The sequence below is a fragment of the Nothoprocta perdicaria genome, unplaced genomic scaffold, assembly GCF_003342845.1.
Source record: "Nothoprocta perdicaria isolate Ctin4 unplaced genomic scaffold, notPer1 scaffold_75, whole genome shotgun sequence".
Classification (NCBI taxonomy): domain Eukaryota; kingdom Metazoa; phylum Chordata; class Aves; order Tinamiformes; family Tinamidae; genus Nothoprocta; species Nothoprocta perdicaria.
The window spans coordinates 2,510,899-2,524,309 of NW_020456032.1; the positions used below are offsets into that span (position 1 = coordinate 2,510,899).

General features: G+C 39.3%; 1 protein-coding gene across 1 annotated transcript in view; it reads left to right on the forward strand.

Annotated features, from left to right (window-relative positions):
• MYH10 (myosin heavy chain 10) overlaps nt 1–13,411 on the forward strand; it is a 73,226-nt gene that overhangs the window by 27,773 nt on the left and 32,042 nt on the right. The window contains exons 5-9 of the mRNA XM_026051440.1: nt 1,773–1,875; nt 5,540–5,569; nt 8,659–8,751; nt 11,819–11,882; nt 12,627–12,725. Of these exons, the coding sequence (XP_025907225.1) occupies nt 1,773–1,875; nt 5,540–5,569; nt 8,659–8,751; nt 11,819–11,882; nt 12,627–12,725 (389 nt within the window). The remainder of the gene's footprint in view (nt 1–1,772; nt 1,876–5,539; nt 5,570–8,658; nt 8,752–11,818; nt 11,883–12,626; nt 12,726–13,411) is intronic.

The following is a 13,411-nucleotide window of genomic DNA, read 5'->3' on the forward strand; positions in this document are numbered from 1 at the left end:
AGTCCTGGGGAGGACGATCAAGACACTTCATCGGTAGCACCGGGGGCCTGGAATAATTCTCTAACATTGCAGACCACAGTTTGGTAATTGAGGCCATGGCAAGTATCCCAAAGCTCATCTGCAGACCCGTTTGCTTTAGTGTTCCCAATTAAAACTTTTCTGCCTTGGAGCCTGGGGGCTAATAGCATTGGCAGGCCCAACAGCTCAGCCTTTTCATCTGCAGTGTGTAACCAGCTCTTGTGGGCTCTTGTTAATCTTCCATAATGAATTTGCTAAGCTGCTATGAATGAGCTTTTTCAGTCCACGTCATTTCTTGTTCATGTGTGTAGGTAGATGCACGTGTGTGCATCTTTTCTCTCTGCTAGTGCAGTTTTTCTTTGATTTCCATAATTTTAGAGGGTTGGAAGGTAAGAAAAAAGTGTTTTTTTTCTTTTAGATTCCAAATTCCTTGAAAATCTAGGGTAATATCCTCATATCCTCATTTCAGCTTCTGAACTGGATCATTTTTGCAAATGTTAAGTGCAACGTGGAGATAAGTAGTTTAGAAACATCCTTATCTTACCAAGAAGTGTGAGTTTGGAGGCACTTAATACCTAAGCAAATACAGGGGAAATRCACGAGTGGGATATGCACTGTAGCAGAGGAAGGTCTTTATGAAGGCTCCAAAAGAATGCAAGGCTGACAAGTATATCCTTTAGGTGCTTGCATAATTTTCCAGTTAACATATTTATAATGGAAATTTAAGGAGAACATAAAGTAACTGATAGTTTCTAAACTGTAACTTTTGAACAACTGTGGAATGACAGAAATACCTTCACCCTTTTTCTGCAACTTGAGGTACCAAAATCCTTTCTAGTTTCGTGTATCTCATAGTGCGAGTGATAGTCCCCATTTCTGTTTCACTTGAAGGGGAGTTTATTTTTTTTTACAGTAGTTACTTCCATTAGATCATGGATAAATTGCACTTGGGAAATGTGGAATTACCCATTTTAACCTAGATTAAAACTGTAGTCTCATTTCTGACTGATGGGATGTGACCTTGGGCTCATTTCTTGCCAATACTRTATCCTTACTTGGACTGAGTCCCTGACTAAATGTTTGGAATCTCTCATAGGTAAATCTTGCAGTAACTGTAATTTCTAAGGCACAGAGACAGATGCAAATCAGACTGTAAATTATCCATATGCCACMTTTATTGGTCCTTGTACTGTGCTGCTTTACAGTAATAATCTGATTTTCTTAAAATGCATGGAAGTAGCCTTGAGGTCATATGTCTATTTGAGAGGAGAAGCATAAAGGATATATCTATTTAACATGTGTTTTACTGTGCTTTAGAACTGACTACTAAATGAATGGAATGTTTCCATAATCTGGTTCTCATAACTGGATCTACAAATATGTAATCTGTTAAAATAATACTGCATATATATCTGTACTCTCAACAAATCTGTCTCTGGCCTTGATCATGAGTCTATTTCTCATTACTTAAAGTAGCATAAGAATTCGGGTGTATAGTCAAAAGCTTTTAATCCAATTGGTGTTACATATTGCATCAATAGTTAAATGCTTAGGAGATCATCTGGATGAGGAAAATATTTTAAACAAGTGCCTTTTAGTTCTGTGCAACACTAATGCTTTTGGTTTCAGATGGTGAGCGGAGCTCTGTCTGTTTAGTCTAAGCTCTAAATGGAATGAAATGACGTAGCTGTAAAGAAATGGCTGATATGTGGTTGAAAATTAATTTTGAGGAAAATGTCTGAAATGTTTTACAGAGGTGAATCTGGTGCTGGGAAGACAGAAAACACTAAGAAGGTTATCCAGTACCTTGCTCATGTTGCTTCCTCCCATAAAGGAAGAAAGGACCATAATATTCCTGTAAGTTGGGATTTTTTTTTAAAGTCATCTCTTTGTTTAAAARMARWAWWWTWYTKYTTTTAAACTTTTTCTATTAAAGATCAGCTGTAATGTTATTCCTGGAATCCGGCTCAACTATTGTTTCTTTTGCAGTGGCTGAAATGATTAATTGCATCAAATATTCCAGATAATGTGAGCTGTTGAGTAATCTCCTCTGTGAAATAAAAATTTGTATGGAAAACCTGAAACTAGAAAAAGTATCCAAACTTTGTGAAGCTGTAAACTTCAGTCTYGTGTTTCTAAATATGCGTGCTGTGGTCCGAGTATGTCACAGGCTGGCCATGTGCATCAGTTACAGGTCGTAAATGAAGTTCTTGGGTGGCRAGTGTGTAGCTATGAAGTGTCATAATCCATTAAACCTGGTTTTCTGTATTTTGATTTATGAATATTCTTGGCTGTACCACTGTGCAGTCTTGAACAAACGGCATATTTTTTGATCCCTTTGCATGTTAAATTGCCTGCAGGTTTTTGAGGGGAGAAGGGATGGATGTATGCAGTGTGGGTTAGACCAAATATTCTCAAATAAACTGTTGATACTTAGAGTGGTTTAGGTTGAAAGAGACTTCTGGAAGTCTCTAGCCTGTCCTTTCTTCAAAACAGGACTTTGAAGAAAAGTCAGGTTAGGTTGCTCAAGATGAGTTCTGAAAAACCCTAAGGACAGAGATTTTGCTGTTTCTCCAGCRACTTGTTCCATACATAACCCCTGCCTGAAGCCGTATTATTGGTTGTCCTAAAAATACTGAATATTTCTTCGACCTTGCCCATGCTGTGCTTGCGTGAATGGTTATGCCAGCACAAGCACTTCATGCCAGTACAGTTGATCAAAGAAACGCTCTTTCTTGAGCTTTGTCAATGCAACAATTTCTGAGGCCACTTGCTGGGCTGGGAATATGATTAAAACTAGTGATTAAAACAGTCAGTCTTTTTTTCTTTATTCTTGAACAAGCTTCTCTTCTGCTAATCACATGGCTGCGTGACTAGTATGAGGGAGAAGACAGAAGGGGGCAGTAGGAGTGGAAAAAGTTGAGGAAAATGAGTTGAATGATTAAAAACAATGAGTTGTCCTTAATGTTGAGTTTCCTTACTCCATTTAAATCRTTGATGGAACTACAGTTTCATTCTCATCACAGTAACCAAAGAATAGATAGTGGTGATAATCTCAGAAAGGTTTTCAAGATGTTTGTGGCCATCTGCTTGACAAGCTATTAGTAATGACTGTCATGTCAGACTATGGAAAAGTTTCTGTTCTTTGCAAAACATGGCTCACCTTCAGGGAAGATTGGGGTGGTGTCCAGAGTAAAATGTAGATACTTTGGTTCATGCCCTTCATTCACTGCACTGCCATAATCATCACTACAGTAAGGGAATATTTGTGAAAAATGCAGGTTATTTCTGTAGCCAAAGTTATTTTGAAAATAGCGTCTTCCTCTTTCTTTAAAATTCATCTTTACTTACCTGTAACAAACAATGTTCTACCTACTTACCTAACACTCGGAAGTTAAGAAGTGTCAGAAGTGGGGTTATGAAGAACATCATGTAGGAAAAAAGACCTTGGAGATCGTCACTTTCATGTTCAGCTTTCAACTCCTTTGTGAGACTCTTCTCGCTCAACAGTCCTTTTCTGTCTCGTACTAGTTAGTAGCTGAATTCCTTCTCATGGGTCCTGAGCGAGTCTTGGCAKGCGACACTACTGCAGAAGTCCGGTGGGAAATGGAGCTAACACATTGTAGCCATATAGAGACAACCACACGCTGTCTTATTTTCTGTATGAAATGGAAAACTCTCAAATATATTGCTTTGGAAACGGCACTATGAAGTGKCAGTAGATGGTGATGGTTTAAAACAAAAAACGCAGACACAAAGAGAAGCATTAAAAGTCATGGGACCTGGCCGAGCTAGGTGGGACTAACAATCTCTCCATCTTGGGMCACAGCCTAGCATTTCTGAAGCCACATAAGGGAGGGGAGGGAGATATACCCCTCACTTAGTGACAAGACTTGGTTCATCTGAAGATGTAAAGTGGGATGAAAGTGGGACTGAACCCTTGCCAGGACTAGTGTGTTTACACCTTTGAAAACTTCAGCTTCACATTCAATGAATTTGAGCTCTAAAAAAAAAAAAAGGGGAAGGGGAGGGGGAGGCTATAACAAATTTTGCAAGTAAATGAGAACAATCTTTCCACACAATTGTGCCTTACCTGTTGCTCACCGTGGTGGACTACCCTTATAAGACCATCAACCTGTTTCAGCTCAGGGATCTCCTACCAAAAATGACCCCATGCTGCTGCCTGTTGTTCATACTAACTCTCCCATGCTCTGAGGCTGTGTGTAACACCACCAACAGTCTTGTGTTGGTTTATGAAGCAGTGGAAAACAAAAATGGATGTTCAGAATAACAAGAGAACAAGGGCAGATTGCTGGTAAATGTGGGCAAGAGGCTAGTGTGGCTGGAGAAGGCTTGGGGCAAATCAAGCAAGTGGGTGGAGAACCAGGAGGCTTCTTGCAGACTGCTTAGCCTGCAGGCCTCCTTTGTGGGAATGAGGGAGGAGAATGAAATGTGTAAGTTCACGAAGGGAGAATGTAGGGAGGAAGAGACCAAGCTCTTCTCAGTGGTGGCCAGTGACAGGACAAGGGTAATGGGTGCAAACTGCAACACAGGCAGTTCCATCTCCAGGTGAGGAGGAACTTCTTCACTGTGAGGATGACAGAGCCCTGGCACAGGCTGCCCAGGGAGGTTGTGGAGTCTCCTTCTCTGGAGGTCTTCAAAACCCGCCTGGATGCCGCCCTGTGCCTCGTGCTCTGGGTGCGCCTGCTTGAGTGGGAAGGTTGGACTAGATGATCTCTAGAGGTCCCTTCCAACCTTAAATGTTCTGTGATTCTGTGTCATTCTGTTTCTGCAGACACTGTGCAAAGCTGATTTTTCTTTTTATATGATAGTCATATTCGATTTTTTCCCCCCCCTTCTTCCTGGCAGAGTTTAAATGTCTTCCAATTTCTTAAGACTTTGTTGCCTCGTGTCTGGAAGGTCACTTTTAAGAAATAAAGCATTTATCTTGAGGTTGTCGCTATTATCTTGCTAAGTACTTGAAATGTACAGTATAGAAAGAAAGCCTTATACTTAAGGAATTCTTTCCTTAGGTTCTTTCATAACCTATTAGATTATTGAGTAATACTGACCCTTGCAGTGACTAAGGCTATGGAAAAAAAAAAAGCCAAAACTATTTAATGGTAGTTCAGTGCATTAGAGTTCAATTAATTAGATGTAATGAACTTTTTTTTTTGTTTTTTAATTGCTTGTCAAAACTATGGAAAGTGGTGCACAGCTAATTATACTATTGCTTGGCAGAACTATGCAAAGCTGATCCCACCATTGCCCTTTTCCTTCCCTACTCAGGTTCCTCTCTCACCTTCTTTTTCATCTGGAATTAGTTCTGTGCCTAAACACAGGTTTTAGCCTCTTGTGCATGCAATGGCAAGTGAATARCCTTCTAGAATTACCTAAAATCGGTTTCTGTGCAGTAAGTAYGTGGTTGTAGTAAACCTGCTCACATTAATACGTGGAGATGTACCTCACAGCTCGTGTGCTCACCTACTAACATACACGTTTGTTTGTTTGCAACGGACAGCCCGAATCACCTAAACCCGTGAAGCATCAGGCAAGTGCTTTTCTTTATGCTTCTAAAGTTATGTAGGTGAACTTGGAGATTTATTTTTCTATTTTCTGGCAGTTTGCCTGTATTTGTAGCATGTGGGCAAGCTCGTACAGGTATAAAGCTAAGAAATATAGTAAAGTTTCACCAACTTTGGTGAAGAGGGTGAACTAGCAGCAGATTGCATGTTCCTTAGTGCTGCAAAGCACTTGCATGTTCCTTAGTGCTGTTCCCTTGTCTTTCATGCTGGTTAATGGCTGTTGAGAGCATGCTGAGCATGTTGTTAATATTAAACAAAGTAGTGAAGAAATGAAACAGATCAAGAGGAAACCACCGTGTTCCAAGCAACATGTGGTTTTGTCTGAGTGTTCTTACAGCTGCTAAGATAACCTTAAGTTAAAGCAGCTAGTCCTCTGAAATCTGTTGTTTCCTGACATTTTTTAAGATAAAAGGACTAAGCAACATGGCATCTATTCAATTTTGCCACCGGGATTGATATTTTCTCATTTGTGCCTGGGCACAAGCTCTTAAAGACAGTGTCTCAAACATACCGTAGGATGTAGCTTGAGTCTGGAAACTTAAGAAGTAGCCACAAGTCAGTYGTGCCAGTTGGGTCCATCTTCTGCAAGCCTGGACGTAATGCAAATAAACTTGCGTATTTAAAGTTGCAATAAACTTTAAATCTTGTGTTTTGRTGGCAAAGAACAGTCACGAGGCGGTTGTGATGCTCCAGTAACTCATTAAACGTCCATCACCCAGTTGTGCGTCTAAGCCCGTGATCTCATTTTCACAGTTTACAGACATTCTTAATATCTAACCTCATTCTCCCTCCCTGCAAACTGSTGTCAATTCTCAGGGTTCTTTTAACTACAATACTTCTCCAGAAATAGATTGATGATTAGTTTGAGCCTATTGTTGCTTAGAATTAACATACCAAGGYTGAACACTTTAAAGGTGTCAATGGATGCAGAACTGTCACTATTGCACCAACCACAATCATTCACGTTTGTCTCAATGTCATTCTGAGCTATAAAGCGATGCCTGTTGCATGTGAGTAACGTGTGGCTCCCCACTTGCCTCGTGCAGTCCCATGCCACTGGGATGCTCGTTTTTCTGAAACTGGGACAACCATCTCTCCTCTCCATGTGGCCCTGCATGATGTAGTGCATGACTTCATTTTTTCCACAGTGTTTAGATACTGCTTTTTCCAAGTTCTCCTTAGATACCTATGTAGGAGGTATGTCCATAAGCCAAATTCYCTCTCTTTCCAAAATACTTATAAAAACAATAATTGTTTTGAATATAGAGTAACTTATCTAAAATCCATTTTAATACTTATACTGTCTTTTTAATCAGGAAGTCATGTATTTTGGGAGAGGTTTACTCTCTCGGCGATGATGGCAAAGTCTCCTTGTGCAGAAGAAGCAGAGAGGCTTGCTCAGCTGCAATTCTCTGCTTCTGTTCTTTTCTAGAAAAGCTAGAATTGGAAATGTAGGATGTGAAATGCTCGCTGTGCTTGGCATACATAATGTGGCTTATTCCAAGCTGTGCAGAGCAGGGTGAGCAAGCTCCAGTTTTTCAAACCTTGACTCTTACCAGGAACCGGGATAGCGGGGTCTGGAAGAAGGGAATGGGAAGCATACTGTGACCAAGTGCTCTTCTACTCCCTGATGTGTTTTGCAGAAAAGCTTTAGAATATAAATCGCACGCATGCATGTGGTGGCTGTGATAGTGATCTAGTTCTTCTGCAGTGGGGGATTGTCTTCATCARTTTAAATGACTCATGAGAACTGTAAAGTTGGCACACCTAACACCACATTTAGACACTGTGGCTTGAGCAGTGCTTAGCTTCATCTGGGCTGAGACAGATTTTTGTTTATATATAGGCTTATATATTTTATATATATTTATATATTTGGATTATTTTTAATTACTTTARAATTCAGAGACTGTGTAGTTCAAAAGGGAATATATTTGGAAGTAAACTATGTTTTGAACAGATAACCTGAGGTTATGTTAGAGAGTGAACAGCCATAGAGAATGAACTGGAAATATATTCCARTCCATGACTGAAAGCCTCTTTCAGGTGTTCACTGAGAGTTTTCCTGAATTCCTGTGTAATACGTGAGCTCATGTGGAAGTCTTAAAAGATTGTGTTTCCTTTCTTGATTGTTCCTTCCTGGGCTTTTATTCATCTATGCTGTAAATAATTGGAAAAAGCAGAATTAGGAACACGACGTTGTTTCTTCTTTTTGTGTGTTTCTTGTTTTGGTTTGGTTTGACTTCACTTCAGAGACTTGCAGCTTCACCTTTTTATTTAAGCCATCATTCAGAGCAGGAAAACAGGATCATGTTTTCCCATGTTCTTGCCTCCTGGGCTCGTGGAAGCAGCACAGACTTTTGTGTGAGCCAGACCTCCTTTTAAGCAGCAATCGTACGGCTTGTTGTGCAATTTCCTTACGATAAGTGGTTTATTTGATTTGTGCATCCATTGGCTTGAACTTAAGGGAACATTTTAAAAAAAGCAATAACCATGCTGGCCTGTGTGGGCAGCCTGGGTTTCTCTTCGGTGTTTCTCCATTCCCATTAGGCTGTTCTGACATGATTATTAGAGTCATTCACTTCATCTCAAGTACGTTAAAATGATAGGGATATCTGGCTATTTTAAAATTAACACCTTACAGATTTCAAGGTAAATAGAAAAAAACAACTCCAAAATACTGCACTGTCAGGTCACTGTAGAAGTGATTTATGAATAACCTTGAACTGAAACCTCAGTTACACAGTTAAATTAGCTTTTCCCAATAAAGAACTTGAAGTCTGTGTCTAATTTCATTTGCCCTAAATATGAGTTTTTTTCCAAGTTTATTGGTTTTTCAGCACTACTTCAGTTATATTCAGTCACTGCTCTGTGCATGCGTGTTTAAAATACGTATAGCTACATATGTGTATGTGTATTTTCCACTCAATTGGAGGAGACCATCCCTACCACAACCACAATAAAATGACTATCAGCAAGAAGTGAAATATAAGAACCTTAATAACATATGCACTGTGTTTATGTTGATTGACTTCTCTGTTTGTGTGGCTTTCAGGGGGAACTGGAGCGTCAGCTTCTTCAGGCAAATCCCATTCTGGAATCCTTTGGGAATGCAAAGACAGTGAAAAATGACAACTCCTCCCGTTTTGTGAGTGACTTCTTTTCTCTTCAGAGCTTATAGATCTGGATTGATGTTTATGATAAGTGCCATTTTTTAATCTAGCTGATACTGGAAACTTGCTTTGTTCCTTTCCCCCCATGAATTCAATTTCTTTTGTAGCAGTTTCTGCATTGTGGTATCGTCACTGAAGATGTGTCCTAAGTGGCTTTTGGCAAAGCTTGCTTTAATTTTGTCTGGTCTCTGATTTCATCCATCCTTGAATTAATAGCAGCATTTGGAGTATAACACACATAACTGCCACAAAGCTACACTGGCTGGCATGCACAGATTGCCAGGGAACTGTGAGAGATGTGAAGAGCTATGGCATCTAGATGGAGTCTTTTTAAAATTTCCTTTAAGAAAAAGCCACCTCCTATTTCAGGGAAAAGATGTTTTAAACCTGTAGAGGAGTTGGCAAATTTTTCCCTGTTAAAAACACAAGGAGACAAACCTAAACTGAATTTACAGGAGGAATGAAAGGTTGTTGGCTGCTTTGACATTTCAGTATTTCCTTGAACTTACGTGGGTGAACTTAGTTCAGACAGTGAGGACTCTGGAAAGCTGTACAGCTAAATCCTTCACATAATCCCTATAAATCGGGAAAGGAAAGCACTGTAGAAATGCAAGTCTAATTTTACAGCCTTATTATTTACAGTCATGATTGATGCTTACATACACAGGGTATAGGATTTGTAATGTCAGCAGGTTGCACTGTCCAGTATTTCTGCTTTGCTCTGTCCCTTGAATCCATCAAAGACTGTGCTAATTTAATGAAGATACTTTTTTTTTTTTCCTGAAAGAAGTTAGCATCTGTTCTGTATTATGTTGAAGTCTGCATTGCCATCGTGAGCCTAATCAGTCAGATGGCTCCAGCTCTGTTTTTATAAAGGAACATGTATAATGTACTCCAGATGGTGTCGTCTTTATTAAGGGAAAAAAAAAAGTAAAAAAAAAACCTCTAATAACAAGTATTTTAAAATCTGACTTAAAAAAAAAATCCTCCCACAAATTCAGAAATGCTTTACTAAGCCCATGCAGGCTTGACAATCTTTACTACGCAGCATGAAGAGACCAGCATCTTCCCTAACTCCTAATCCTATTGGCTAGGACTATAAGAAGGCTAATGTTAACTTTTTTTTTTTCTGCAAAATGCAGTGTTCTCTTTGTATTTCAGGAGGTAAAGACTGCTTAGTTTGCAGCAGATAAGGAAGAGGTCTTTGGAGGATCATAATCCAAAACTAACTGCTGCTTTCTTTCCTATGCGGCTTTACAAGAGCCTGTAGTTCAGCACAATAGCAGCAGTGTAAACAAATCTCTGCTGTGAAAAACAAACTGTTTATCTGTAATAATATAAAGAATCATAGTAAGATTGATGAGTTCTAGCTAAATGGATAAATTAATGATCTGCTTTTAAGAAGATGAACTAGATAAGTGTCTTCTSTAGTGTAGACTTGAAGGGTGTCAGCCTTTTTAGTGACTATATTTCCTCTCCACTTTATTCATGGAATTGGTAACTTGATAGCGGAAATTAAGTAACTTTTAAGGGTGAAACAGAGTAAAGTGGTTCTGAAAAAAGTTAGAAAAAGCCACTGACAAGCCTGTACATAATGCTTCAGTTTTCATATGGTGACACTGACGACTTCAAGCAATGGCCTAAGAGAAGATTCTGTGTTACCATTCAGGGTAGGGAAATTTGTCATACGCTGTCCTTGATATCCCAGTGCGGACACATGCACCGTGTGTCTTGTCTGTTGACTAAACATTGAAAAAAAGTCACTTTGTGCTTTGTTTCAGTTACRGAATTGTGGTGTTGGAGGGAATTGTTAAAGAACAAAAAGCATATAAAGCTTTAGTTTATACTTTTTATAAGTAAGCTAAGTTTGAAAGTTTTTTAAATTCAGCATAGAGGATTCTGTGACTTCCTACTCAGAAATCTTGAGTTCAAGATTCTTGACAGTTAATATGTGAAAAGAAGCCCCGTTTCTCCTAGTAATCAGACTGGTGCCAGGGGCTTTCCAAGCAAACTGCAGATTAAGCAATGTTGAACCACTGAAGCCAATGTAAGAAGTTCCAGCAGGACGCTTAAAACTCGGACAAATAGTTTCGGGGGGGTTGAGTACATAAATTGGCAGTCTCAGAGTGGTTGTTTTGCTTGGAATCGAAGTCCAGGTGAGGCTGGTAGGTTCTGCCTTTCCCTCGAATCAGTGGTAAAGCTTGGTAAGTCTTTTGCACGTGAGTCTTTCTGTGACTTAATAAACATATTTTATCAGGGCAGAAGAGCAGGRTTTGGTCGAAAGAAATCAGAACGACTCAAAAGGACTGTGGTAGCATGACAGTACATGCCAAAAACTTTTACTAGCTCAAACCCACGTTAGAACACATATACTCTACCTGTTCATGGACAGGATGTTCATCTCTAATGGAGACTAAAAGAACAGACCCTGAGCTAAATGGATTTGTCAAATAGGAGTTTGTTTTAATATAGTAATAGCTCTTAGCTGCCAGATGTGAGAGGATGTGAGACAGTTGTGAGAGGATTTGGGTACTGACTGCAAGAACAGCTTTGGGATGACCTCCACGGAWCACGTTAGCAGGTGCCTTCATGCAGCTCCCAGTATTTAAGTAGGTGGTGGCAAATTGCTGTGAAACTTCCTAATCCCTCAAACCTGCTCCTATGTAGATGGAGAAGTAGAGAAACTGGAAGCAATGGAAACAGAGGTAATGATGCCTAAAGATGCTCTTGCTTTATAGAAACCTGTGCGGTCAACATCTCAGCATTTCCGTGGTCTTATCAGCCTTAGAGATCACTTTGTCTGTTTCTCTTTTAGGAAAAAAATCATCTTTCATAAAGCTGGATTACAGATATACCTAGAATAAGTATTTTTTGAGYTTTAGAAACTGTTTGCAGAATAGCATGTTCCTTTGACATGACAGCTGAGGGCATTGAGTGGAAAATATTGTATTTGAATGTGAAATGTGCACTCAGCGCTGTTTTCACTTGGAGAGTTTAATCTTAATAAAAAAAAGTAATGCAAAAAATCTATTTTCTTTGCAGGGCAAGTTTATTAGGATTAACTTCGATGTTACTGGTTACATTGTTGGGGCCAACATTGAGACATGTATCCTACTTAAGCAGTGCAAGTTTACGGATTTTCTTCTTGACTCTTGAATTCATTGGAATGCATTGAAAAAACGAATATATTTTTTTAGATTCCTTTAACAACATCTACGCCTTCCATTCTTTCAATCAAATACCACAAAGTCAGCATGCTGCCTTACTCTTAGAAATCCRATATCATAAAGCTTGGCACTCCCAAAATCTACTGAATTTGCTGAAGTTGCTTGATCATACTAGAAATACAGTGCAYGTGTGTACATGTGTATATACAGATGTGTATATAGATGTGCTTATACATACACTTAATTTCTAGKCTTTTCACCGTGTGTCCTGAGTAGCAGTAGGATGGTCATAAAAAATATGTGAAATCCAGAAGTTTCGGTATCACATGAGTATTAATCACAAACCACTAGTGCCACAGTTAACCTTTCACTCTATGTTTTAAACTGCTTGATTAATTTTAGCTGCAGTACATATTTAGGACTGTCACAAAATAATTTCCTAGAAGGCTACAGAAGACTTGTATTTGCTCAAAACATGTTATAATGTTAAGACTTTTTTATTAAAAGTTAAGCATAGTTATTAATATAATTTCATAGTTCATAGATGGTCATATAGGACCAAATCTTGTTGTAACCATGAAAGTGTCTCTGATCCTTAAGTAATGATATAGCTTGCTTTGGCCCATGGTGTTGTTTTATTTTTTGTTCATTTAAAAAAAAAATCCTTGACGAGTTATAATCAGACTTGTTGGAGAAGTCTCGTGCCGTTCGTCAGGCTAAAGATGAACGGACATTTCATATCTTCTATCAACTGCTAGCTGGAGCAGGAGAACACCTGAAGTGTAAGTTGCTTCTTCTATAAATCTACTGCTTCTGCATCCAGGATTTGCTCGTTTTGGGGCTAACACACTGCAATTTGAACCATTCTTTGCTCTTGGAATAGTAAGTTTTCAAAGGTGAGGAGAAAGCCAGGTGTTCTATGTTGTATGAAGTGGGTTGTCAAGCAAATGTTGTGTGTTGACCAAATGGCTCCTGCCTGGTCAAGTCCAACCTGGGCAGCCTGTCTTGTACCCTGTCTCTGGGATCAGTGCCTTGAAGCTGCTGGACTCTCAGTTGATCAGCAACAAAGAAGCCACAACCAGACTCGTTCTGCACCATGCTCTCAAACTGGGTAGAAAAACAGCCCATTTGCCAAGAAATAATGAAATCCTGAGGYTTTCCTCAGCCTAGCAGTACTGCATCGATTATCTTCCCCCTTTTTCCTCGTTAACTCCTGTTACGTTCTGATAAGTGCAACTATTTGAAGATCCAGACATCTGAGAAGTGTTTCAGTGCTTTTGCCTCCAATATTAGATAAGCTTGTGTCGAGCATCCTTGATGTGGTTATCACCAGCRTCCAACTGTCTTCTGCCTATTACTTCTCAATCTAGATGGTTGTTTGGCCAATCCAGATAGGGATTTGAGATTAGGTCAGATCAGAGTTAGGTACTGCTCTGTTTGTAGGCTTACTCCATTAAAGAGCTAATGT